The sequence below is a fragment of the Hyla sarda genome, chromosome 8 (assembly GCF_029499605.1).
Source record: "Hyla sarda isolate aHylSar1 chromosome 8, aHylSar1.hap1, whole genome shotgun sequence".
In the NCBI taxonomy this organism is placed as follows: Eukaryota; Metazoa; Chordata; class Amphibia; order Anura; family Hylidae; genus Hyla; species Hyla sarda.
Window position 1 is genome coordinate 186,690,745 of NC_079196.1, and position 26,132 is coordinate 186,716,876.

The 26,132-nt window shown below is 42.4% G+C and overlaps 1 protein-coding gene across 6 annotated transcripts in view; it reads left to right on the plus strand.

The window, feature by feature from the left end:
• The window catches only part of USP42 (ubiquitin specific peptidase 42), a 57,567-nt gene extending 32,987 nt beyond the window's left edge, over window positions 1-24,580 (plus strand). For 5 of the 6 annotated variants that reach the window (XM_056536024.1, XM_056536026.1, XM_056536027.1 and 2 more), the window contains 9 exons: window positions 4,710-4,792; window positions 6,683-6,794; window positions 7,487-7,627; window positions 10,073-10,173; window positions 10,262-10,394; window positions 10,940-11,497; window positions 18,888-18,970; window positions 22,255-23,082; window positions 24,235-24,580. In XM_056536024.1, the coding sequence (XP_056391999.1) occupies window positions 4,710-4,792; window positions 6,683-6,794; window positions 7,487-7,627; window positions 10,073-10,173; window positions 10,262-10,394; window positions 10,940-11,497; window positions 18,888-18,970; window positions 22,255-23,082; window positions 24,235-24,250 (2,055 nt within the window). In that variant the 3' untranslated portion in view covers window positions 24,251-24,580. The remainder of the gene's footprint in view (window positions 1-4,709; window positions 4,793-6,682; window positions 6,795-7,486; window positions 7,628-10,072; window positions 10,174-10,261; window positions 10,395-10,939; window positions 11,498-18,887; window positions 18,971-22,254; window positions 23,083-24,234) is intronic. The other variant, XM_056536029.1, reaches the window with a different exon arrangement.
• Window positions 24,581-26,132: the final 1,552 nt, after the last annotated feature.

Sequence of the window (26,132 nt, forward strand, 5' to 3'; positions counted from 1 at the left end):
AGAGCGCTGTGGATTCCGTTAGCGGTCTGCTTCGCTGCCTGCGAACGGCCAGCAGTTTTTAATTTATTTTTTCTTCTAACCCAACCCTCTCCCCTTCCGGCCGCACTTTAGTTGAAGTTGCCGATTTCGGCGGCGATCCTTGCACTATGGTTTTTCAGCGCACGCACTGGGGTGGGGGGTCACTGTCTTCCTGCCAGTGTGGTACGCGCACTGCAGGGGGGTCAACTTTCAACAATGAGGTTGTCTGGTGCTGGCCCTGCCCCCCTTCTCCTTAGGTTAGCCACCCCCTCCCTCTCTCTTATATATTATATTATACTCAGGTTTTTAGGGAGCGTTTGGTCCTACCTGTATATTGTTTATGGCAGCTACAGGTGAGAACATAGATGACACCTTTTGGAATTGCATGTTAAAAACTGATCTCCCACCGGAAAGTGTTTGAGGTAGAGGTTACTTTTTTTTACATTTTTATTAGGTAATTTCTTGGTTTTACAACAAGAGCAAGTGCCGCATCGATAGAAACCTTTAATGCACAATCACGTGTCCGGTTTTTCCTCCCTTGTGTTACGTATGGTGGGGGCTATCTGGATATTTAAATTAGGTGCTCTTGTAGAAATGATAGGTGGTGTATTGGGTAGAAATGGTCCTATGAGTTTATCTTGTGGCAATAAGTTCCAATTTTTGGAGCAAATTTGTCTTGAGTTTTTTTGTAGTCTTGGTTAAATGGAAGGATCAAGCGGGTTTTGGTGTCAGGGATTTGATCTAGTCTGTTCTTTAAAAAATTCATTTGTCTGACTTTTTATATTGAGGTTATATGTGTGGTGGTGGGATAGTTTCTAGCTTCTAATTTTTTTGTGAGGTCTTGCGCCTCTGATACTGGTCCTGGTTGGTACAGTTCCTTTTAAACCTCCTGTATTGGCTGATAGGGATGTTGAGTAGCCATCTGGGTAAGTGGCAGCTTGAGAAGAGTATAAAGCTATTACGTGCTGTTGGTTTGGTGAAGGTGCTGCAGACTTATTTAGTTTGGGTGGAGGTGACTAGGAGATCTAAAAATTCAACGCGAGTGTTACTTACGTGTGGGGTAAAATTAAGTTCCAAGTGTTAATATTTTAAATTATCAATAAATGAGTTGAGATCTTCCCTGAAACCATTCCAAATTTTAAAAAAATATCTATATAGCGACGCCAGAGTACCAGGCCCACACCAAGCTTAGGGGTTATATTGCTGTGTTCCCAATGGGACATGAATAAGTTAGCATAGCTTGGTGCGAACCTTTTTTATTCTATTTGTGTCTAATAACTTTATCAGGCTGAATTAGCCCTAACACTTCCCAGTTAGTATAAAAGACCAGTTCTTTCATCTTAACTGAATGACGTTGCAAAAAACTGGTTATATAAGGCTGCAATTCCCAGCCCAGGTCACACAGTCTTTGCATATCCACCATTGAAAAAAGGGGACACTGCTCCCTGAAACGCATCTGGTCCAAGACTGCCTTTGCACAAGAAGTCGGGACTATTTGGATTATTTGTCCACCATTATTGGTCTTTTACTGCCCTCTCAGCTTCTCCCCGCACCGTCGGGGTAGAGAGGGATCCCAGACCAAAGACCTCCAGCGCTGCCATACGCTCCAGCGGACTACGCAATAACTATCTGTACTGGACATCTTCACCTCTCCTACACCTTCCTCGTGCTGCCGGGGCTGAGACACAGCCATCCGGATTATAGTTCAGCGCTGCTATGCACATATAACTGCTTTTGCTGGAGCCGGTTAGAGGCACTAAGTCCATTTTCCCTCTTGTACTTTATCCCTGTGCCGTCGGGGTATAGAGGATAGATCTTTAGCACTATTACGCATACAAGTGTACTCAGTGGGCTTGTAACTGCGAGCAGGGCTGTGGAGTCGGAGTCTGAGTCGGACAAAATTTTGGATACCCGGAGTCGGCAAACAATGCACCGACTCCTACTTAATTTAGATTGGAATAAAAAAAAAGCTAGTTTAAATGTCCCAATTCACAAAAAGTTATAATTAATGAATTCTCTACTGTAAGAATAAAGTCCAATGCATGCGGTGCCTCAAGTAACCGCAAAACGAACACGTTAAGTGTTCTGTTACAGGGAACCCATGGGTAACCTAGCCTCTGATGTTTTTTGCTCAATTGTTAGCTTAAACTTTAAACATGACTATGGGATTCTACTAGGGAAATCATGTTTTGATAAATGCCCCCTCCTGGATCCTCCCACTGCCCTATCTTCAGCAGCAGATCAGCACACAAACTGTTCAAACAGTAGACTGTTGGCTTCCCAGTCAGTAGTCCTGTGGTAATGACATGTATGCTGCCTTTCTTTCCTTCAAGGAATGTATAGAATACATTTGCATATTAATACAGAGGAGTCAGATTCGGAAGTTAAAAAATCTGCGGAGTCGGAACATTTATCTCCAGTCTCCACAGCCCTGACTGCGAGCCTCCAGCGCTGCAAAAACTGTTTATTGGACATATCCTATTACACATTGGACATATCCTATTACATACATTGGACTATAAACCTCCACCATTGTCCCACCGTTTAAGTGCAATACTATTTTAACGTCATGTTATAAATGTTTATAACTAACTTTTACCATTCTATTTTAGTGATCGGTCTGCGGCAAGGGCCCTGCCCCAGACCTCACAGTATTATTCAATAAATGTTGTTATATTTTATTTTATCAGACACTTCCTTTCTTATTTATCTCTTTTTATTCTGCCTTATTCAAAATTTTCTGCCTAGTAGGACTATTTAAAAAAAAAAAAAAAAAAAAAAAAAGTTTTATCCAGTATCTATTTGGCACATGGGTATGTGCAACGCAGTATCCTCGGTTTAGGTCGAGGAATATTTTACGTAGAGCTCCCACACTTGTACACTATATTCGATTCAAACCTGTTTGTGGTTCCCAAGAAAGGGGGTTCCGTCCAGCTGATCCTGGATCTGAAGCTCCTCAACCGTCATCTTCTCTCTCCATCCTCTTTCAGCGTCCCCTGGTGTCCGATCCTCACATCCGGACTTTTCTGCAGGGTGTTGCTCATGTGGCTCTGCCTTACAGATCCCCCTACCCCACCTTGGGATCTAAATTTGGTTCAGTGCCATACAGGGTACTCCCTTCGAACTTCTTCGGGATGTTCCTCTTCGTATCCTTTCCTGGAATGTGGCCTTCCTCATTGCAGTCACTTACATTAGGAGAGTTTCGGTGCTGGCAGCTCTCTCCTGCTTTTCTCCCTACCTGGACTTACACCAGGACAAGGTTGTTTTTCGTCCGGTCCCGTACTTTTTGCCTAAGGTAGTCACCGCCTTTCACTTAACTGAGGACTTCGTCCTTCCGTCCTTTTGTCCTGCTCCATCTCCTTCCAGGGAACGTTTGCTTCATGGTCTTCATGCGGTACAGGGCTGTTTGGATTTACCTTTCAGTCACTTCTTCCTTTCGGCAGAGTGACTCCTTCTTTGTGCTTACGGAGGGTCGTAGTAAGGGGCTTCCTGCTTCGAAGGCGACCTTTTCACGGCGGATCTGTTCTGCCATTTTCGGAAGCTTACCGCTGCAAGGGGAAGACTCCTCCTTTTTTTCAGGGTCTCAGTTCATTCCACTTGTTCTGTCGGGGCCTCCTGGGCTCTCCACAACAGGGCTTCGGCCTCGCATATGTGTAAGGCATCCACCTGGACGTCCTTTCACACGTTTGAGGTTTTACCAAGTACATACCTTTGCATCTGCTGATGCTGGTCTGGGCCGCAAGGTGTTGCAGGTGGCTGTGGTCCAGCCTTCCACCTTAAGTTGCTTAAACTTTTTGCCCACCACGGGGACTGCTTTGGTACGTCCCACGGTTTGTGTCCCCCCAATGGAGCCGATCAAGAAAAGTCTATTTTTATTCTTACCATAAAATCTTTCTCAGAGGAGCCATTGGGGGACACAGCACCCACCCATTTGTTCTGGTGTTCCTGGTTTGGTTACCTGTCCGAGGGTGGTTTCAGTTAATTTTTATTCTATGGTTTCCTCGGACAGTTACTTGTTTTTTTATTTATTTTTTTCTTTACCGGTCAGTCTTCTCCTACTGCTCTGGGACTAAACTAATTAGCTCAGGTGCCTGTGGGAGGGGACTACTTTTCTTGTTGCCTGTTGTCAATCCTCCTATTGGCAGCAGCATATATCCACATTTTCTGTGTCCCCCAATGGATCCTCGGTAAGCATAAAAGTCTACTGTTCCAGTACATGTGCAGCACATGCATATCTCTGAATTTTAATTATTTTGAGTTAAATGTTTTTCACCTACTTTCTGTGTATAGGGGTGAGATCCCTGATGAATCTTCAAAATTACTGTGTAATTGTGACCAATCTGATTGAAAGAAAAAATTGTAATCTTCCTTATGGAATTATTTAATAGGAGTTCTTAGGGAAGCACAAGCTTTATATACATTCCTGGATATATACGTTGTTTTCCTATGAGTGTTTATTTGATTCTGACTTGTACTATTATGACCTGGCAGTGGCTTGTAACGGTTTAACAGTCCACTAAATAAATGTCTGCTACCAGTACACAGCGGTCGGTATACATCTGAATCCCTTTTGGCAAGATGCTAGTGTGTACCCTATACCTAAGGGGACATTGTGATGTAACTAGCCCTTTACAGCGATGAATAAGCATTTGTTTGCCTATAGTAAAATCCTTTTTTAATTGTTTTTGTAGACCTCCCATAGTGTGACTAAAGCTTTGGAGCAGTTTGTGAAAGCAGAACAGCTTGATGGGGACAATGCATATAACTGCAGCAAGTAAGTATGACTATACAATATTTTTTTTTCCCCTTGATTGTGAATATCATGGCATTCTGCATATTGACACCTATTCATAAGTTCGCTTTTCATCTTATTCCAACCTCTAGTAAAAAATTAAGTATCCAACACAATTGGTTGTCAGCATCCTAACCTTTTTACCTTTTTTTTTTTTTAAAAGTCTCTCTTTCCAGTTGGTGTTTGGTTTTACACTGTGTAGAGTCATGGTTGTCAAGCGAAATAGTAACCGTAAGCTGTCAATTTATTAATGTACTTCATGAGGAATAACAGAGGAAACGCACAATCCTGAGATCTTTAAAAAAAAAAAAAAAAAATTATATATATATGTATGAATGAATAAGGCTGTTTTTTCCGGCTGAAACGCGTTACCTTGTGTCCTGCTGCCCTATGGCTTGAATCTACAATAAATTTTGGCTTTTATTGCACGTTATCCTGCGCTGGACCATCTATTTCTTCATATATAATATAATATAATATCATACAAAAGTTTACTTTGAGAAGAAACAGCTATGTTTGAAAATGTTTGTAGTGTTAGGGTTAAATGGAGTTCATTTACAGCATATTTCACGCTGCTGAAGTGCAGACGGCAATCACAAGATCGAGCTCCTTGCTGCAGTCAGGTAGCTCTGTGTGTCTGCCTTTAATGGCAGATTCCCGCTGTAAACACATTGCCTGCTTGTAGCAGATTTGCATAGAGAAATCTGCTTCTACGAGCAGACACAAAGGGGCAGATATATCAAAACCTGTCCATAGGAAAAGTTGCCAATAGCAACCAATCAGTTTGCTTCTTTCATTTTTAACAAGGCTTCTGCAAAATTAAAGAAGCAATCTGGTTGCTATGGGCAACTTTTTCCTTTGCACAGGTCTTGATAAATCTCCCCCAAAAAGTTTACGCGGCTGCAGAAAGGAACTCTCTTTTCTTCCGTCTGTGCATCCACAGCATGATATACACTGCAGATGTACTCTGTGACTCTACCCTTACATTGTAATGACTAGGATGTGAGGATGTTGTCCTGTAAGAGTGAACAATAATGAATATACAGATTTCCTCTCCTTTTGCACAAAGAAACAAGACAAAGAGGTGTGAAGTTTTTTCAATCACTGTGCTGTACCATTTTGTTGGTGTCTAAACAGCGCAAAAGTACAGTAGAAGTACTTAACCCCCAATTTTTTACTTACATTTTCTTTCTCCTCTCTGACCCGTAATGTTTAAATTTCATCACGAACAGTTGGGTAAAAAGTACAACTTGTCCTGCAAAATAGAAGTCCACATTATTTTTACCATAATATGTATTACAAAGCCAGAAAATAAAATTGTGCAATTGTTTTTTTTTTTCTTTTTTTATTTTTTTTTTATTTTTTTTTTCTTTTCCCCACTTTAAGTTCATCATATGGTAAAATTAACCGTTTATTCAAAACTTTATTAAGTTGTACCGATCACTTGCATACATTTTTAATCTTATGAATAAGTCTATATCAAGTTCTTAATATATTTCATTGGTACATTTTTGAGCCGGCAAAGAAGAAAATTATAGCACCAAATGACAGGTACTCTTTGAAAGATTGTTTTACGATTTTAAAATAAAGGTGCCTGCTGTAAAGTAAAAACTGCTCCCCAATAAATTTATAACAAAAATAATCAATTTAAAAATACAAACAGATTAAAACAAATGTTTAACTCTCTGGCTCTAATCATTGAATGTATCTGCAGCATCATCGCCCCTTATTTCCTTATTTTAAGATTTTGCTGCAGAATAAATTTTTTGCTTCTGAACGTAACTTTAGGATTGACTTGGTCTTAACACAGTGAATAAACTGTGCTAAATGTATATGCAAAATTTTACAGTTCTTTGACTTATTTCATTTTAGGTGTAAACAGTTGGTTACTGCAACAAAAAAATTTACAATACATCGAATATCAAACGTGTTGACTTTGTCCTTGAAGAGGTTTGCGAGCTTCAGTGGTGGGAAACTTTCAAAGGTGAATTTTCTATCTCTTTCTCTACCTCCATAGGGGGAGGGAGGACTGAAACAGGTTATGTATATTAAACAGCAAATGGGTTATACAAATGGCACTTGGGTATGTGCATATATTTTGACGGTTCACCGACTCCACTACTTGTCCAAAAAAAAAAACACCTGTACAAGATCCATTAGGTTACATTTTTAGGTTTAGATTTTGCACTGTCCAATGTCACTAATGAGGGCTCACTATTAGCAAACAGTCTGTGCAATCAGCTTCACTAGGTTTGGAGCCAGATTGGTGTCTACTTTTCACACGAGGGAGGCTTCAGTCATCTAGAGACCCAGGACCCATTGCAACGTCATCCCTTTTTTGCAACAAGGAAAGCAATTTAACATAACTAGGCGGTTATTTCTTCCTAATGATGTAAAAGGTGCATTTTTTTTCTCTATATATATATATATATATATATATATATATATATATATATATATATATATATATATATATATATATATATATATATAATATATATTATTTATAATGTGTGTGTATGTTCTAGTCACATAAAAATGATATGCACGCGATCAGGATTAGGTACTGAGTAACGGATCACCTTTTTTTATTTTTTCACTAGGACAGGTATGCTTTAAAGAATTGAAAATGTGTATGGCTTCTAATTCATGGGTTTGTTCCCTGGCTCTGTTTAGGAAATAAAGTACCCAGAATACCTTAACATCCGTCCATTTACATCCAACCCTCACGGAGAACCAATTATGTATTCTTTATACGCTGTTCTTGTGCATACAGGCCTAAGCTGTCACACTGGACATTATTTCTGCTATGTAAAGGTGAGTAATTTCAAACGTACACATCTTGTCCTACTAAATGTGCCTTGAATCTGTTTTGTTTCCATATACCATAAATTCATCATGCTGTACTCTTCACATTATGCTAAGAAGTACCATATTTATCGGCGTATAACACCATTTTCTAGGCTAAAATTTTTAGCCTAAAGTCTATCTGCGTGTTAGACGCCGATAAGCTGCTGCAGTTCAATGATTTAAAGCGGGCGCTTTAAATCAATGAACTGCAGCTGCTTTTGCACCTGCCATCGCTGCCTGCTTCTCTGCCCCTGCCTGTCCTGGGGTCTGTAGCCCTGCTGCCGCCGCTTATCTCCCCCTGCCATCGGCGCCACTGCCCCTTCTCTCCCCCTGGCTATTGGTGCTGATAGCCAGTGGGACAGAAGCGGCGCCGGCAATGGGGCAGTGGTGCCGACGGACCGGGGGAGAGAAGGGGCAGCGGCACCCATTGCCGGCCCCGTTGCCTCCCCCCATCCCCGGTTGTATAATTTACCTGTTGCCGGGGTTGGGTCCGTGCTGCTTCAGGCCTCCGGTGTGCGTCCCCTCTGTCGTTGCTATGCGCTGCGCGGCGCAATGACAAGTGACATAGTAACGATGCAGGGGACGCACACCGGAGGCCTGAAGCAGCGCGGACCCGACCCGGCAACAGGTAATTATACAACTGGGGATGGGGGAGGCAACGGGGCAGCGGCGCCGGCAATGGGTGCCGCTGCCCCTTCTATCCCCCTGTCTGTCGGCGCCGCTGCCCCATTGCCGGCGCCGCTTCACTCCCACAGGCTATCGGCACCGGCAATGGGGCAGTGGCACCGATAGCCAGGGGGAGAGAGAAGCGGCGGCAGCAGGGCTCTAGACCCCAGGAAAGGCAGGTGGAAAGAAGCGGGCAGCGACGGCCTCTCCCAACCCCCCCCCCCCGCCTTTCCTTGGGGCTTCTGTGGGGTCAAACAGTGTATCGGGGTATACACGTGTGCACACACGCACCCTCATTTTACCAGGGATATTTGGGTAAAACACTTTTTTGGGGGGATTTTTTCCAAATATCCTTGGTAAAATGAGGGTGCGTGTTATAGGCCTGTGTGTGGTATACCCCGATAAATACAGTAATAACAAGGGCTCGTACAAGAGTACTAAAAGAAAACATTACACATCAACCAAACAAAAAGAAAATGGGACGATTGGTCCCAGGTTTGGTGCCCAAAACGCACAAACATACACTAAGCATACTTATTTGGAGATGCCGTTAAACAGGAAGAATACAGATCCCTTTTTTTAAGGTCCTGGAAAACCCAATTTGTCCAAGGGGCAGTCAATATCTACTTTACTAACTTGAATACTTGGGATAGAGGTAAAAATACTCACAAGGTATACCAAAATGCCACAATTAGGCAGTCTCCCTGGCTGAAATGTTTTTATTTTTATTTTTTTGTGGGTGTGGATTTTGTAATCATGTAACCATTGCATGATTTTAAATTGCCCTCTGCTTGTTAACCCAAGCCTGGTCAGTTTCCTCAAACACCACTTCAGACACCAGCTTCGCAGGGTGCATGTGCCACAACCCAGAAGAACGGGAGTTGCCATAAAGTTGTCTGAGATCCATCCCCCCCCCACCAATTTGTATAGACACTGGACTTGAAAGAACTCTTGGGTGGACTTCAAAGCACTCTTGGGTAGAGAATTTCGAGATTCACCCTTCTGACAGTAGAAGCACACACAGTCCTATGCAGGAACACTCAGGCAAGGGAGATGTGCAGTAGCCTTAAAGGGCCAGCCCTCCTTCAGTCTCCACAGGAATGAATATGGAAAATGTCTAGAACTCCCCACGAGTGTGGACCTACTGTGCAGCGTCAGATGCAGCAGTGCTGTACAGGTGTTTTATAGCCAAAGCTGTGAGAGCAGCTTTCCAAGATGGCTACAGGTGCAGGCTGGAAAAACCTGCATGCACACAGTCCAAGTTTATTACAGGAGACACAGGTTAGGTTCCAGGCAATGAGACAAAGGCAAAGTCCTGTAGACAAGCAGGGATCTGGAACATTGGCAAACCTTAGCAGTACTGAATGTGCAACCTTGCTGAGGCCTGGCACAGCAGGTGTGGCGGGCTTATATATGCAATGCCTGGCTGGGACTGGAGAAGGATCCACTAGGGAGTGCACCTGGCTCTATAAACTCGGCCAGTGCTTTCGCATGGTGCCTAGTGGACAGAGTGGAAACTGCAGCAAGAGAAGAGCAGGAAAACCAGGAAATACAGCAGACACATGGTACAGAGAATTTCGCCAACCAGCAGCATTACAATGTCCCAAGAAACCTAGTTTTGAGTCCAAGAAACCTAGAAGCCACAGCATGTTACAGAGAGGGTCTCGCAGTACCCCACCACAGTCCCACACAGGAGGAGCAGGCAGATGCTGAATTCACCCCAGCACTTACTTTTTTTTTTGTTAGGCCAGTAATGACCAATGGTACTTGATGAATGACTCAGTCGTGTCCAGCGCAGATATCCGGACCGTGCTCAACCAGCAGGCATACCTTCTATTTTATATCCGGTATGTAATTTTACATTTTGCTGTAATTTCCTTGGAGAATGCCATTCTTTGATTGTTTAGAAATTTTAATGTCTTTTTTTCTCTTAAGATCCCAGAATGTGCAGGGTGGAGACGCGCCTTACTCTCATCAGTCTGCCAGCCCCAACTCTCCTCAGCCCAGTAGCAGCCATCAAGTTGGAGGCACAAAGTCTGATTTCATAGGACCACAGCAGATAATGAAAGTAAGACACTGCGCATTAGTGTTTACAATGTGTCCTATAATTGAAATACATTGTTTATTGTAAGCTGCAGAACAAAAAACTGCAAACTAAAACGTATTGCAGAAATGTTTTAAGGTTATACATGTATTACAGTACACTGCAAGTTGCTCGATGACACACATCTAAGCTCAAATCGGATTTGATATTGTTTGATTTAGAAAAGGGACTAGAGACTTGGTTGAGAAGGAGCAGCTGTCAGGATTAAGACTGAACTGAATTGAGCAGCTTGCACTGTACTGTAATGCATGCATGCTGTAGAAGGCAAACTTAAAATTAAACTGCAGGACTATTGACTTCCACTTAATAATACCATAAAGAAAATGAAAATGTGCACTGTGACTTTAAAGCAAACTGGTTTCATTCTTGGGGCCTAATTTACAAGCCCGGGAGGGGGGCTGGAAGTCGGACTCCCCCCCCCCCCCCCCCCCCCCCTTCCTTCATTGATCTAAAATTGATGGCTTTTCTTGAATAATTTTAGTTTTATAAACTGATTTTATTTCTTGCAGAATATAAAGAGCATCAATGGCAATAGATCACCAAAAATATCTTTAAATGGTTCTGGGATAAATGGAAACATTATTAAAAGATGCATTGGCCCTTCGCCCATGAACAGACAAATGACGCTGAATGGCAAAAAGCCAAAAATCATAGTGAACATCAATAAACCACTTCCTGCCCAAGGCATGTCCTCCTCTGAAACTAAATTAAACACCTCAGCTCAGTCTACCTCTGTTGCCACTGCACCCTCATCAGCTATTGATCTCCCATATAAGTTGAACCGAGGACCGTTGGCCAGTGTCAATCCTGTAGTATCTTCCACCACACTGGTTCCTTATGGGGCCGAATCATCGGAGGAATCTGAAGAGGAAAGTAAAGGTGTACGGAAGAGAAAATTTTGTGAAAACCTAGTAATTGGTTCTGTTTTTAATGGCCATTCTACCATTGACTTACCTGGTAACTCTGTTGTGAAAGAGGAGGCTGCTTCTAAATATAATCCAGTTGACCAGGACACTTTTGGGTCCACCAATGGTTCAAGTTCTCTTAAACTCAATGGCTCTATTGAAGTAAGTGTTAAAATTTTGTGCGTTACTGATATTTCTACTTAATGTATAATGTACAATAATGCAATCTGGTATCTTTTTTTTTTACCTTAGAATTTGCTGAAAAGAGTTTCATATTCAAATATATTTACCTTATTATAATTTAAGTATCTATTTATATATTGATCACAAACCTGTAATCCCCCCCACCTCTCTCTCGTTTGGCTCGATTGGGGGGCACAGACTGTGGGTATATCTTGCTGGCACTAGGCATACAAAAGGAAGTCAGGCCCTCCTGGCAGGATATACCCCGCTTAGTGTCCCTAGGAGGCAGACACAGGTCTGGAGCACTCCATGCCTGGTCTGTTTTTTTTATATTTTTTTTATTATTATTTTTTTATTATTTATAGCTAGGGCCTGTTGTAGGGTCTTTTTTTTTTTTCCCCCTTGTATTTTAGGTGGGGGTTCAGGAGCATGGCGCTACCTGTTCCCTGCCAGAAAGTTAAACAGATTTGTAAATTACTTCTGTTAAAAAAAATCTTAATCCTTCCTGTACTTATTAGCTGCTGAATACTAGAGTAGAAATTCTTTTCCGTTTGAAACACAGAGCTGTCTGCTGACATCTCTGTCAATTTTAGGAACTGTCCAGGGTAAAAGGAAATCCCCATAGCAAACATATGCTGTTCTGGACAGTTCCTAAAATGGACAGATTCCAGCAGAGAGCACTGTGCTTGTGATGTCAGCAGACAGCTCTGTGTTTCAAAAAGAAAATAATTTCTGCTGTAGTATTCAGCAGCTAATAAGTACAGGAAGGATTAAGATTTTTTAATAGAAGTGATTTACAAATCTGTTTCACTTTCTGGCACCAGTTGATTTAAAAAAATAATAATAATAATAATTCACCGGAGTACCCCTTTAACCCCTTCCCGCCAACAGCCAGCGCCTGGGGTTGCAACATGGGTCCAGGTCCCGCTACCTTCCCGCTATCTCAGCCTGACATGACACAGGTGACAAATAGCTGGCTGAAGACATCTTGGGTGGGTATGGCTGGTCGCTGGGTGAGTTATCTCCCCTCCCCCTTCTGCTTTAGGGGGCCCCTTATACCTGAGGCCCCAGGGGGATTTTTTAAATTTAATCTTTATTATTATGGGGGGCAGAGATACGGGCTCCGGTCTTTATATTGCAGTGTCGGAACTACAGGGGACCGTGGGACAGCTCTCCTCACGGTCCCCTTCGCAGGGCCTGTCAGCTGTGCTACGTTCGCGCGGCCGGCTCTTCAGTTTACTTTCATCTTCTATACAAAAGAGTGGGTGGTGCAGCTCACATTTATATACTGGCCGAGGTAAGGTAGGCTAAAAAACACCTATACCCTAGGTGCATGAAGAAAAAAATAAATCAAAATTACTTTAAACCAAATATTACTTAAATTTTTGCCCGTTTCTCGGGCAAGTCGTGCTGTGGGCAGGAAGTTAATTGAGGCTGCAGCCAGGTCCGGCACTTAACTCCGCCCACTCTTCTCATTCAGGCGTGCTGGCGAGCTTCCGGCCTCCTCCTGCTGCCGGCCAATAGTCTATCGGCAGGCGCACCAGGGGTCACTGATTTGCACTTTGCGGGGGGAGCGGGTCAGCTTCTGTTCTCCTCCTCCTATGGAGTCCCCCCCCCTCTGGTCGGTGCAGCCTGCTTCTCTCTTCCTGCTCTGCGGACCATTTCACCTCAGCGGCTGCTTGCCTCTTCACACAGGACAGCTACAGCTGCAGGACACAGGACCTAGGTGAGCTTGCTCTAACTTATTTGTTTACTGCTTCCTTACTAGCACTTATGTCCGACCCCAGACAGGCGGCCACAGCCTTAGTCACCTACTACTCTTGTGTGGGCTGCAAGACCAAAATGCCTGGTGGTTCCACTGAATCCACCTTTTCTGCCTGCTTCACCCTCTCCATCCCTCCTTTTGTCGGTCTCTCAGGATGTTCCCCTGGAAAGGGCGGTGTTCGCCCCTCCCTCAGAGTGGGTTTCTTCCCTTTGTCAGTCTATCTCCAACCTAGCTAGGGTCTCCAGGTCAGCGGCCTCTGCTTTGGAGCGGTCTTCCCTGTGCACGATCCCCAGGGAGTCCCGCTCAGTCTCTCCTGAACCCTACTTCCAGCGCTCTCACAAGCGCCCTAAAGTGATTTAGTCAGGCTCTTCTCCAGAGTCGCATAATGGGGATAGACATTCTTCCCGTAGATCTTTCTCCTCTTCCCCAGCCCGCCGGCAGCATCCCCCCCCCCCCCCCCCCTCTCTAGGGGCTGCTCCCCCGGTGACCATCCCAGGTCCCCGGCTCATTGTTCTATGTCTCACACCTTATTCTAAAGCTACCACCGCAAGCTCCCACTCTCCAGGGGCAGTAGCGGATGGCAGGTCGGAATCCACCTCTGATCATGAGGACCACTCTGCTTTGTCTGATATGGTGGACAGCTTGATGTCAGCCATCAGGGACACTTTTTTTCATCTGGAGGACCCAAGAATTTTGGATCCTGAAGTTTCTTTTCACCGCTCTCGTTGTTCCCCCAAGGCTTTCAGTTCTCATGCTGAATTTGACGCCTTGTTAGACGCAGCTTGAAAGCAACCGGACAAACTATTCCAGGGAACCAAGAAGATTCAAGCTCAGTTTCCCTTTCCTCCGGATCTGGTTTCCAAGTGGATGGCACCTGCAGTTCTCCAGTTTCTCATCTAAAATCTACTACCCTGCCTCTGGCAGACACCGCATCCTTTAAGGATCCTGTGGACAAGAAGATTGAGAACTTGGCGAAATTTGCCTTTTGAAGCAGTAGGTTTGTCCTTTGCTAACCACCTTTTGCATCAGCTTGGGTGGCCAAGGCAGTTTCGGTTTGGGCTTCTCAGCTACGGCTGGGCATCCTGTCAGGCACACCTCAGGAGGATTTGGCGGATCTCGCTCGCCGACTTTCTCAGGCCGGAGACTTCCTCTGTTCAGTGGCCTTTGCCTCGGGTAATTTGGGTGCGATTTGTCGCTCTATGTGGCGTGGGATGAAGATGCTGCTTCAAAGAAATCTCTAACAGAGTTACCTTTATCCAGTTCTCGGCTCTTTGGGAATCTCCTAGATGAAATTATTTCTGAAGCTACTGGGGGTAAAAAATTCTCTGCTGCCACAGAACAAACCTTGCCGATCCCCATCAGAAGGCGCTTCCTTTCGGCCCTTTGCATCGGGTCGCCCTACCAAGCAGGCACACTCCCAATCTCTGAAAGCCCCTTCCTTCAAGGCACGTCCTTCTTGGAAGACAGACAACAGTTCTGGTGGTTTCGCGCCCAAGTCCGGTAACCGTAAGCCTCCCTCCCTCCTGAAGGGATGCCCCCACCGATGTCCTCTTCTCAGGTGGGAGGGAGTCTCTCTTTTCTTGGGTGCTCTGCAATAGGGCTTCGGCCTTGCAAGTCTGTAAGGCGGCCACCTGGTCGTCTTTGCACACTTTCAGTAAATTCTACCAGGTGCACACGTTTGCGTCAGTTGATGCTGGTTTGGGTCGCAAAGTGTTGCAGGCGGCAGTGACTTAGTCTTCTGCCGGATTCTGTTGGGTATTTTTTCCACCCCGGGGACTGCTTTGGTACGTCCCACAGTCTGTGTCCTCCAATGGAGTCGACCAAGAAAAAGTTGATTTTTACCGTAAAATCTTTCTTTGAGGATCCATTGGGGGACACAGACCGTGGGTATATCTTGCTCCCACTAGGAGGCTGACACTAGGCATACAAAAAGTCGGCCCCTCCTGGCAGGATATACCCTGCCTACTGACCCTGAGCTAATGAAACAGATGTGACCAGCACAGTTACCCCATGTTGGCCTTCTCTAAGCTAGGACCGATATCTTGCTGCACCTCTCCTGGAATTAATGTGATATTGTATTACTGGGGGAGATTTTAACTGCTTTTCATTTCTCCTAAATGCCTGCTGTATGGTGTATTTTTGTGTGAGGAATAATTGTAACTCCAATCTACCTGTGCATCAGATTTGGTGTTATGGATATAGGGTAGAACTTGGCAGCATAAAAACTTTTGTGTAAATAGGACCATGGTTTGATGTGGCTGTTACCATGCAAATCACTACCCAGTATGCCACAAATCCAGCAGTATAAAAGGGAAAGGGGGTGGCTCAACAAATGTTGAAATCTTGTAAATGTGTGCATATGTGTTAGTTAGAATGGTTAGGGCAAGAAGTGCTTAAGAAAGGAGACTATAAAATTATTTATATTTCATAAAAAATGCACATCAGTGCTTTTTATATTTTATTTTATTTTTAAATGGGGAAGAGAGGGTTGATTCAAACTTTTATTAGGGAAGTGGTTTAAATGATCTTCACTTTTTTAATTTTTTTTAAACCATGTTATAGCTCCCATAGGGGGCTGTAACACTGCACACACTGATCTTTTACATTGATCAATGGTTTCTCATAGACCATTGATCAATGATTCTACCGCTTGATTGCTCATGCTTGGATCTCAGGCACTGAGCAGTCATTCGGCGATCGGACAACAGGAGGCAGGGTAAGGGATCCTCCTGCTGTCCTAGAGCTCTCTCTCTTACCCATTGTAAGCTCATAAGGCTCCTCCTCGCTGTCCAGCTGGCGAGGGTAAGATCATGGCGTGCTTAGGGAGGGAGAGGTCAGGTAGTGGAGGTCTGTTGCTGGAGGTATATGACATTTACAGATGATCGCTCTCCGACTTATATGGAAATTCAATTGTGCTTCCTGATAGATATAAGCGGCTATGTGCTCCTGATATGGTGGTGTACTGAGTAACCTGGCTAGACACGTTTCTAGACTTCCTTAGTCTTTTTCAATAGCTGCTGATGTAGTTTGAAAGCTCATTCTAAGTCGTTTTATATGGTCTGCAAGTGTGTGATTGGTTAATCAAACTCTGCAAAAAATCTGAACTGGACCAGAAATGGCCCAGGGGGATTGAACTTTATATATACACATGATATTCAATCCCCCTGGGCCACTTCTGGTTTTCTGGTCCAGTTCAGATTTTTTGCAGAGTTTCATTAACCATCAATCACACACTTGCAGACCATATAAGAAGACTGAGAATGGTCTTTCAAACTACATCAGCAGCTATTGAAAGAGACTAAGGAAGTCTCGAAATGTGTCTAGCCAGGTTACTCAGTACACCACCATATCAGGAGCACATAGCCGCTTATATCTATCAGCAAGCACAATTATATGGAAATTTAAGTCGGGGAGCAATCATCATCTGTAAACATCATCATCTACTTCCAGTGACAGACCTCCACCACCTGACCTCTCCTTCCCTAGGCCCGCCGTGATCTTACCCTCGCCAGCCAGACAGTGAGGAGGAGACCGGCTTGAACGTACGACAGGCAAGAGTGAGAGCTACATGGGATTTCCATCGGGTGAGCAGCGCACACCTATTACACTAACTGCATGCTTAGCATAACTTATTCCACACTTGTAAAGATCAGCGCACACCTATTAACTCTATGTACAGCATAACTTTTCTTCCATATGAATAAGGACTAGCGCTTCGGGTGAGCAGCGCACACCCATCACACTAAATTAGCATAAACTTTCTCTCCGTACTCCTAAGGAACGGCACACAGCACCGATGCAATAACCTCTACAGAAGACTCCACAGCATTTCTGGAGTTGGCATACAATGCCATATGATTTTCCTTATTTACAGGCTTAGTGTACCTTAGTGTGCACACACACGTTATTAAGCAACCTCAAAGCCATCTTCCATTTTTGCAAACACCAGGACTTATATTGTGTCAGCAGATTGTTTACCCAGAAGGAGCTATATGTTAGAATTGTCATCCTGAATGTTGGCTCAATAAGAGGTTTATATACTACATATTTTGCCTGTATATTTAAATATGCTAACCACCAGTAGCCACATATAACTGCAAAACAAACGCCATACACATGATACACTAACAAACTCCACAATATATACTCATTGCAGCAAACACGTACAGCTCCAGAGTATACAGGCTCATAGTCAGCGGTGTACGTATTTTGCACTATAAAAGTTTTTAAACGAAATCTAAAAGCTATAGTCTAGTGCTTTGTGGGGGATCTGCATGGGCCCTGCCGACACAACACGTGTGCATTTTTTTTATAAAATAATAAATCTAAATAATTTTAAACCTTTTCTTTAGCACTCCTTGCCCTAACCATTCTGACTAACACATATGCACACATTTACAAGATTTTGCTTGAGAATGGTAAGCAGTATCTTCGGTGTAGTGGTGTTGAGTTGGACCCTGACTGGTATTCATTTTTTTTAAAGGGGTTATACATTTAAAAAAAAGGAAAATAGACAGGTTGTTGAAAAAGCCTCCTTGCATGAATTGATGTTATAAATAAATGTATATATGCAGCAAATTTTGCACACATCAATAGCACAGGTAAATGTAAAACCCTATTACTCAGAACGATTATCAGTCAGTTGTGGTCATGTCTAATAGGCCTAGCTTTCAGACAATTGAAAAAAAAAATTTAAGCCGGTTTAAAAACAATTGTCGACTGCACATATTCCCGTTTTTAATAGGCAATGTGCAGTTAAAGGAGAAATGCGGCACAAAACTTTAACTTCTCCTGTGCCCGGGCTGCAAAAATATAAAAAACTAACTTTAAAACTCTTTCCTACGTTCCCCCGTTGCGCTGGTATCTGTGTCCTGTTCCTCCGGCGCTGTTCGGCTCCCTGCTTATCAGCATATTGTTGGATGACACTATGCTCAGCTTATCACCAGAGCTTGCTGTGAGTCCTATTCTCACCACTAGCCTTGACTTACATCTTGGACTGCTCATTACTGTTCTTTAATGTCTTCCATGCTGTTGCTACTTCTTAGACCAGTGTTTCCCAACCAGGGTGCCTCCAGGTGTTGCAAAACTACAACTCCCAGCATGCTTGGACAGCAAAAGGCTGCCAAAGGCTGTCCAGGCATGCTGGGAGTTGTAGTTTTGCTGCATCTGGAGGCACCCTGGTTTGGAAACAGTCTTTGACTGAAAAGGCTATAAAGAGGGTGATTCCCCCATCATAGAACCATCATAGAAGTTAGGCTCCAGAGAAAACTGAAAACTAAAGATGAAGCCTACAGAAGGTTAAAACAAAAAAGCCATAGAAGTAATATAAAGGATTAGAAATATGCTTCTCATGTACGCACTGCAGCTTAGAACTTACCTGCAATGACAGGTACGCTTTAAAAGAAGTTTGGAAAGTGAGATTTATACAGTTTTTATAAGGGGATGTATGCTTATGGACCTGATATTGAAGTGCTTCTCTTCTTGGCTGATTTGCTGTGACTGCCTGTCATGGGTTATTTACGACATAAAGAGGTTCGACATGACAGCACCAAAACCCATTTCCTATAACCTGTAGGTTTATTTTAATTTTTTCTATGTTTTAAGGTTGACCTCCAAACTGTGACCAAGGAAGAAACAGTAGCTATATCTCATCATCCTGAGAGTGAAAGACCAGAAGTAGAAAAAATGTAAGTAGATTGTGCCAGGTAAAATTTTTCTACGCACAGAGGACTCTCATCCAACCCTATCAATTCTTGATTTTTCTGATATTAAACCTTTGCCGCAAATGGGCGTTCATTAACGTCCATTTGCAGTTCCCGAGGTGTGACGCGCACTCAGCAGGTGAGCGCGCATCATACACGGTGGCTATAAGCAACCAGGACACATGGCTAATGCTGAACATCGCCAATCGGGCTGATGTCCGGCATTAACCCTTTAGGCACGGCGATCAAACTTGATCACCGCGTCTAAGACTAAAGTAAACATTGCCAGTTAGCTCAATGGTGCTGATCGGGACCGCCGGTATCGACCGCCGTGAAATCGCGGCATCTCTTAATGGCTTGCAGGACGCGAGGAGGATCCCTGCTTGCCTCCTCGCTGTCCGATTGCTGAATGACTGCTCAGTGCCTGAGATCCAGGCAGGAGCAGTCAAGCGGCTGAAACACTGATCAATGTTATGCTATGGCATAGCACTGATCAGTGTAAGAGATCAATGTATTGCATATTCTAGTCCTCTATGGGGGCTATAACATTGCAAAAAAAAAGTGAGTGTGATTTTAACCCCTTCCCTAATAAAAGTTTGAATCACCCCCCCCCCTATAAAAAAAAATTAAAAAATAAACTTTGTAAATAAACATATGTGGTATCACCGTGTGCGTAAATGACCGAACTATAAAAATATATTGTTAATTAAGCCGCACGGTCAATGGCATACATGTAAACAAAAAAATTATTCAAAAGTCCAAAATAGCGTATTTTTGGTCACTTTTCTACCGTAAATGTATAAAAAGTGATCAAAAAGTCCAATCAAAACAAAATTTGTACCGATTAAAAGCTTCTGATCACAGCGCAAAAAATTAGCCCTAATACCGCCCCTTATACGGAAAAATAAGTTAGGAATCAGAAGAGGAGGACATTTTTCAACGTATTAATTTTGGTGCATGTGGTTATTAAAAAAAACAAAAACATTTTTGTAGTAAAATAAAATCAAACCTATATAAACTGGGTATCCTTGCGACCGTATGGACCTGTAACATAAATATAAGGTGCAAGTTTCACCGAAAACTGCGCTGCGTAGAAACTGAAGCCGCAAAAAATTACAAAAATTGCTTTTTTTTTTTTTAATTTTGCCCCACATATTTTTTTTTTCTTGTTTCGCCATAGATTTGGCGGTGAAATTATTAATGGTATTACAAAGTAAAATTATTGGCACAAAGAACAAGCCCTCATATGGATTTTTGGTGGAAAATGTAGTGTTTTTTGTTTTTTCCTCTTCACCTTCTAAGTCATAAGTGCAAAAATGAAAAATCGCCAAAGAGGGAAGGGGTTAAATAGGTTAGGGTACACTGATCACATGTCCTTTCACAGTTTGAAATGCTCGTCCGTTCTGAACATTTGAGGGTTTGTTTATCTGACAATTGGGGGAATCGGTCATTTAACCCCTTAAGGACTCAGGGTTTTTCAGTTTTTGCACTTTCGTTTTTTTCCTCCTTACCTTTTAAAAATCATAACCCTTTAAATTTTCCACCTAAAAATCCATATTATGGCTTATTTTTTGCGTCGCCAATTCTACTTTGCAGTGACATTAGTCATTTTACCCAAAAATGCACGGCGAAACGGAAACAAAAATCATTGTGCGACAAAATCGAAAAAAAAAAACGCCATTTTGTAACTTTTGGGGGCTTCCGTTTCTACGCCGTGCATATTTCGGTAAAAATTACACCTTATCATTATTCTGTAGGTCCATACGGTTAAAATGATACCTACTTATATAGGTTTGATTTTGTCGCACTTCTGGAAAAAATCATAACTACATGCAGGAAAATTTATACGTTTAAAAATGTCATCTTCTGACCCCTATAACTTTTTTTCTTTTTCCACGTACAGGGCGGTATGAGGACTCATTTTTTGCGCCTTGATCTGAAGTTTTTATCGGTATAATTTTTGTTTTGATCAGACTTTTTGATCACTTTTTATTCATTTTTTAATGGCATAAAAAGTGACCAAAATACGCTTTTTTGGACTTTGGAATTTTTTTGCGCGTACGCCATTGACCGTACGGTTTAATTAATTATATAATTTTATAGTTCTGACATTTACGCACGCGGCGTTACCACATATGTTTATTTATTTATTTTTTTTACAGTTTTATTTTTTTTATGGGAAAAGGGGGGTGATTCAAACTTTTATTAGGGAAGGGGTTAAATGACCTTTTATTAACACTCATTTTTTACATTTTTTTTGCAGTGTTATAGGTCCTAGGGACCTATAACACTGCACACACTGATCTCTCATCCTGATCACAGGCGTGTATTAAGATTATTTAATAGAAGTCATTTACAAATCTGTAACTTTATGGCACCAGTTTATAAAAACATCTAAAAAACAACTAAAAAATCGGCGATGTGTGGTATTAGCCGCTTCATATCGCGGGAGCCGGCGCAGGACGTAAATATACGTCCTGCGTCGTTAAGGGGTTAAGTGAGCTTCGTTTTTTTTTTTTTTTTTTTTTTTTTATAGATGTTTTTATAAACTGGTGCCATAAAGTTACAGATTTGTAAATGACTTCTATTAAATAATCTTAATCCTTCCAGTATTTATCAGCTGCTGTATACTACAGAGGAAGTTCTTTTCTTTTTGGATTTCCTTTCTGTCTGACCACAGTGCTCTCTGCTGACACCTCTGTCCATTTTAGGAACTGTCTGGAGCAGGATATGTTTGCTATGGGGATTTACTTCTACTCTGGACAGTTCCTAAAATGGACAGAGGTGTCAGCAGAGTGCACTGTGGTCAGACAGAAAAGAAATTCAAAAAGAAAAGAACTTCGTCTGGAACATACAGCAGCTGATGAGTACTGGAAGGTTTAAGATTTTTAAATGAATTAATTTTGCAAATCTGTTTAACTTTCTGATACCAGTTGATTTAAGAAAAAGAAAATTTTCCAGTGGAGTACCCCTTTAATTTTGCCTAATAACCACTAACTGTATAATCCTGCCCATCTGATATTAACTCACATTATCAAAATTAGGTTCTTGCCCATCTGACTGAATTTATATATTGTCAAACTATAAACCCACATATCTCAGGAACTGGATGACCTATCAAGATACTGTAAAAGTAGTTTGATCATGGTACCCTAAGCTATTTAATTATGATGCGATCTCATTATATTGGGGTCCTCTTTAAAGTATTGAATTTAAGCCGTATTAATGTCTACTTCTAATTATTATTATTATTTTTTTTTTATTGTTAGTTTGCAAAATACAGAAGACTCTAATATGGATGTTGATCTAGGAGTTCGTCCAGAACCCAGTGTAGCAAACTCTGAGAAGCCTCAGAATGGATTGTCACCATCTTCTGTATCTGTGGATCACCAAAGGGAAGCTTGCACTACACCACAAGATGTGAAAAATGGAAGTGATTATACATCTCACAATGGACATAGTGACAGGAAACATGCCCGCAGTGAGAGATCTTGTTCACGACATGAGAGAGACTCTCGGAAGAGTGAACAACATTCACGAAGCAGAGACAGTTCTAAATATGATCGATATAAACACCATCACAATGATGAATTCAGACATCGAAATAATTTCTCTCGAGGAAGTGAAAGTAGTCACCGAAACCATGGGAGACATCGATCGAGAAGCAGAGGAAAAATGGACGACTATTACCGTTATCAGTCCAGGAGAGATCGCTCTCACAGCCGTGAGAGGAACTACTACAGCAGACATCAACAATGGGATCACTTTCATTCCTCTTATAGAGATGATCGGGACAGAGTTTCATATAATCGGGATAATCACTACAGGGATTCCAGACACTATAGAAATGACTGGTATGATCACGCTAGAGACAGACGTGACCATGGGTATAGCAGCAAATACTCTCATTACTCTTCTTCAAGGCATTCTGATTCTTATCATTACCATGGTAGGTTTAATCACCATGAACATTATGAAAATGGTAAACGAAAATTTGAGCATAGTAGCTGCGCAGCAGGAGAGGATTATGAACCAGACTGCAAGAGAAAAGGGAACTCTGTGGAAAAACAGACCTTTCGTATGGAAGAAAAAAAAATGTAAGTGTTATTGCTTTCAAGTCTACCTTCTATACCTGCCTCTTCACTGCAGAAGATGGGCTGCAGAATCAATCATGGTTACCAAATTCCAAAAATCAAAGCTGAAGCTTATCCTTTATAAAATGAATGAATGTCCAATGGAGGTTTTCTCTAGAAATTCTGGCCTTCTATTTTTGCTTTTTCTCTATGTACAGATGGCACATGTTAAGAAAGGCCGTGACTGTAATAGCTATGTCTTCTGACCAAATAATCCTGGTGATTCCTACACATAGTTATGTACGCATGGTGTTTTTCCCCTAAGTGCAGGGTATACTTTGACAATTTGCCAAAACCAATTTGCCAGTGTATACTGCCGCACACTTCAGATGGATGCTTTGGAAAATAGACCAGATGTAGCCACTACATGGGTTCATTAAACTCCGATTTATACGTTAATAGCATATCACACGACACCATTGAGTCCAAAAAATGAACAAATTTGTCCTGACAATAGAACAAAGTCACTAGTGGATTATGTAGACCCATTATACTCCATGGTATATGTTGAATCTTTTTGACAGGCTGCTAATGTATACTCTTGTAAAAGTGTACAGTTGAATCGTGATGGGAACAGATGCCACAATTTTATTTGTGGTTCACTTTGTGCCATATTATGAAATGTCTTAAAAGTTCTTACAATGTTTAATGGAGACTATCGTAGAAGAGGCTGGCCTTTCTACTTATAGGGGTACTCTACGCTAAACATCTTATCCCCTATCAATAGGCTGCCACCCTTCCATAGACTTGCATTGAGGGGGCCGTGGCCGTGAAGTCATGAGGGGGGGTGGGGCCGTGGCCGTGAAGTCACGATACTCCGTCCCCTGCACCGGCCGTCATCAGCCACGGAGAAAACATAGCTAAAGGCTGCTGATGTATGGGGGTGCAGTAGGAGAGATCGCGGGGGTCCCCGCGATCTAACATCTTATCCCTTAGCCTTTTTGATAGGGGATAAGATGTTTAGCGCCAGAGTACCCCTTTAAGGCCATGTTCCTTCTCTCTTTTAATTACAGGGAATCTTCACTGATAACCTTTTGACCCATACAACATTTTTATTCATTTTTTACATGTATAAGTAACTAATTTTTTTTTTTCCCCCCTCTCTCTTCTCTTTAGAACCATAAAGACGTAGCATCTCCTGCTTGGACTTGACTCCTTAGGAACACCTTGATATGCTGCATTAAAACTACCACAAATATATATTTGTTTTATTTGTTTCTTAAACTAATTTTTATTTGTTTTTAGTCTAATTTGTTTAAAACTGTTTGCGCCAAAGTCAAAGAATATTTTGCCACTAGACTAGAAAGGGTTATTTGGCTGTATTGTACTTGGGCTTCCTATAATTTAATACATTTTGACCTGTAGTAAAAATATTGATAGTAAAAGGTCCCTCCAAACTTAGCAAAACAATGAATGAACAGAAGCACTCTCGTGACCAGTGTGCCCCTTCTTTTTTTTTTTTTTTTTTTTTTTTTTTCCATTGCCTCAACTGTCCACTAAGAGCAAAGACTCAGAAACTTGGACCAACACGAAAGAAAACATCTGACGTGTCATTATGCCTTCATGAGTTATTAAAAATGTGAGGTTACCTTTAAACATCAAGACGCCCTTCTTGCCCTTTTTAAAAATGAGTGGTGTCCGAAGGGGCACCACAATCACAAGTTGCCTACTAGTATTGTTTCAGTTGCACAGATGTTGTTTATGGCTGGTTGTGAATTGTGAATGAAATTTTTATGATGTTTCGAAAGTCTTTCTCCATGACAGTACTTACAGGATGTTTACTCCCAACCTTAGTAGTGAGAGGAAGCCATATGGGGTTAAAAGCCCCTCCCCACCTTATGTCCACCTGCTGTTTTCTGTTCGTAATCGGGTAAAAGGGGTTTGTGTTTTTTTATTTTTTTTATTTTTTTTTTTTAAAGCTGCTCTTGGCATCTAGAGAGTACAGGACCAAGACGAGGAATCTGGCAGGTTCCTTTTAGGGACAGTTCACATGTCCTTAACTTCTCGAGCACTTCATTGGGGGACACAGGACCATTGGTATATGCTGCTTGCTGCTAGGAGGCTGACACTAGGCAAAAAACAAAAGAAAGTCTTCTCCTCCCGGCAGGATATACCCGACTCCTGGCTCTGAGCAACTCATTTTAGCTCCGTGTCAGCAGAGGCGGTGTCTGGAGTTCTCCAGACCTGGTCTTATTTCTTTAGTTTTTTTCCTAGTTCGTCTATAGTTAGATTTTCTCTCCTCCTTTTTTATTTATTTTTATTTTTTTCTCGTTCTCTAGCGTGGGGCGACAGGAGCATGGTGCTGCTTGATTCCCCCCCACCTGCAAGGTAGGGGCATTGTGTATTGCATCATGGGCAGTTAACACCTCCTTGCCACCAACAATCGCCTGGTGGTGTACCCTGGGTCCGGGGCCCCCATTTGCCCCTGTTTGTCAGCTGGGTCTGACTTAAGGCAGTTGCCCTTAGCTGGTCAAAGACTTCAGGGGTGAATCTGCTCTAAAAATGTGGGTGAGTATGTTCCCCCTGGACCTCTATTCTTTTCCCTGGGTGTTTTTTTATTTTTAATTTTTTTTATTTTAATTTTTTTCCTTTTATGGAGGGGATGCTCCTGTTTCCTGGGGAGGTAGGGGTTAACCGACTGCAGCAAATCACCCTCCTCCTCTTCAGTGCAGCCGGATGCTCCTGGTCCGGGCCGCTGGCGAGGGGCACACTTTAGCCCTCATGTCGGACCCCAGACCTGTCTAAATCAAATTTTTTTGCCTAGTGTCAGCCTCTCAGCAGCAGGAAGCATATACCCACGGTCCTGTGTCCCCCAATAGAATTTCCATCAAAGAGAGCTTTTACAGTAAGTATAAAAATATACTTTTTATGCTGCTCATTGACTTCACTGGGTAGCAAAATCTGCTTAGCAGATATGCAGCAGGAAATATGTGCGTGTGAACTGACCCTTTTTTTTTTTTTTTTTTTTTAACGAGATCTGTCAGCTGTTTGCGCTGGTAAAAGCTGTAGGCACT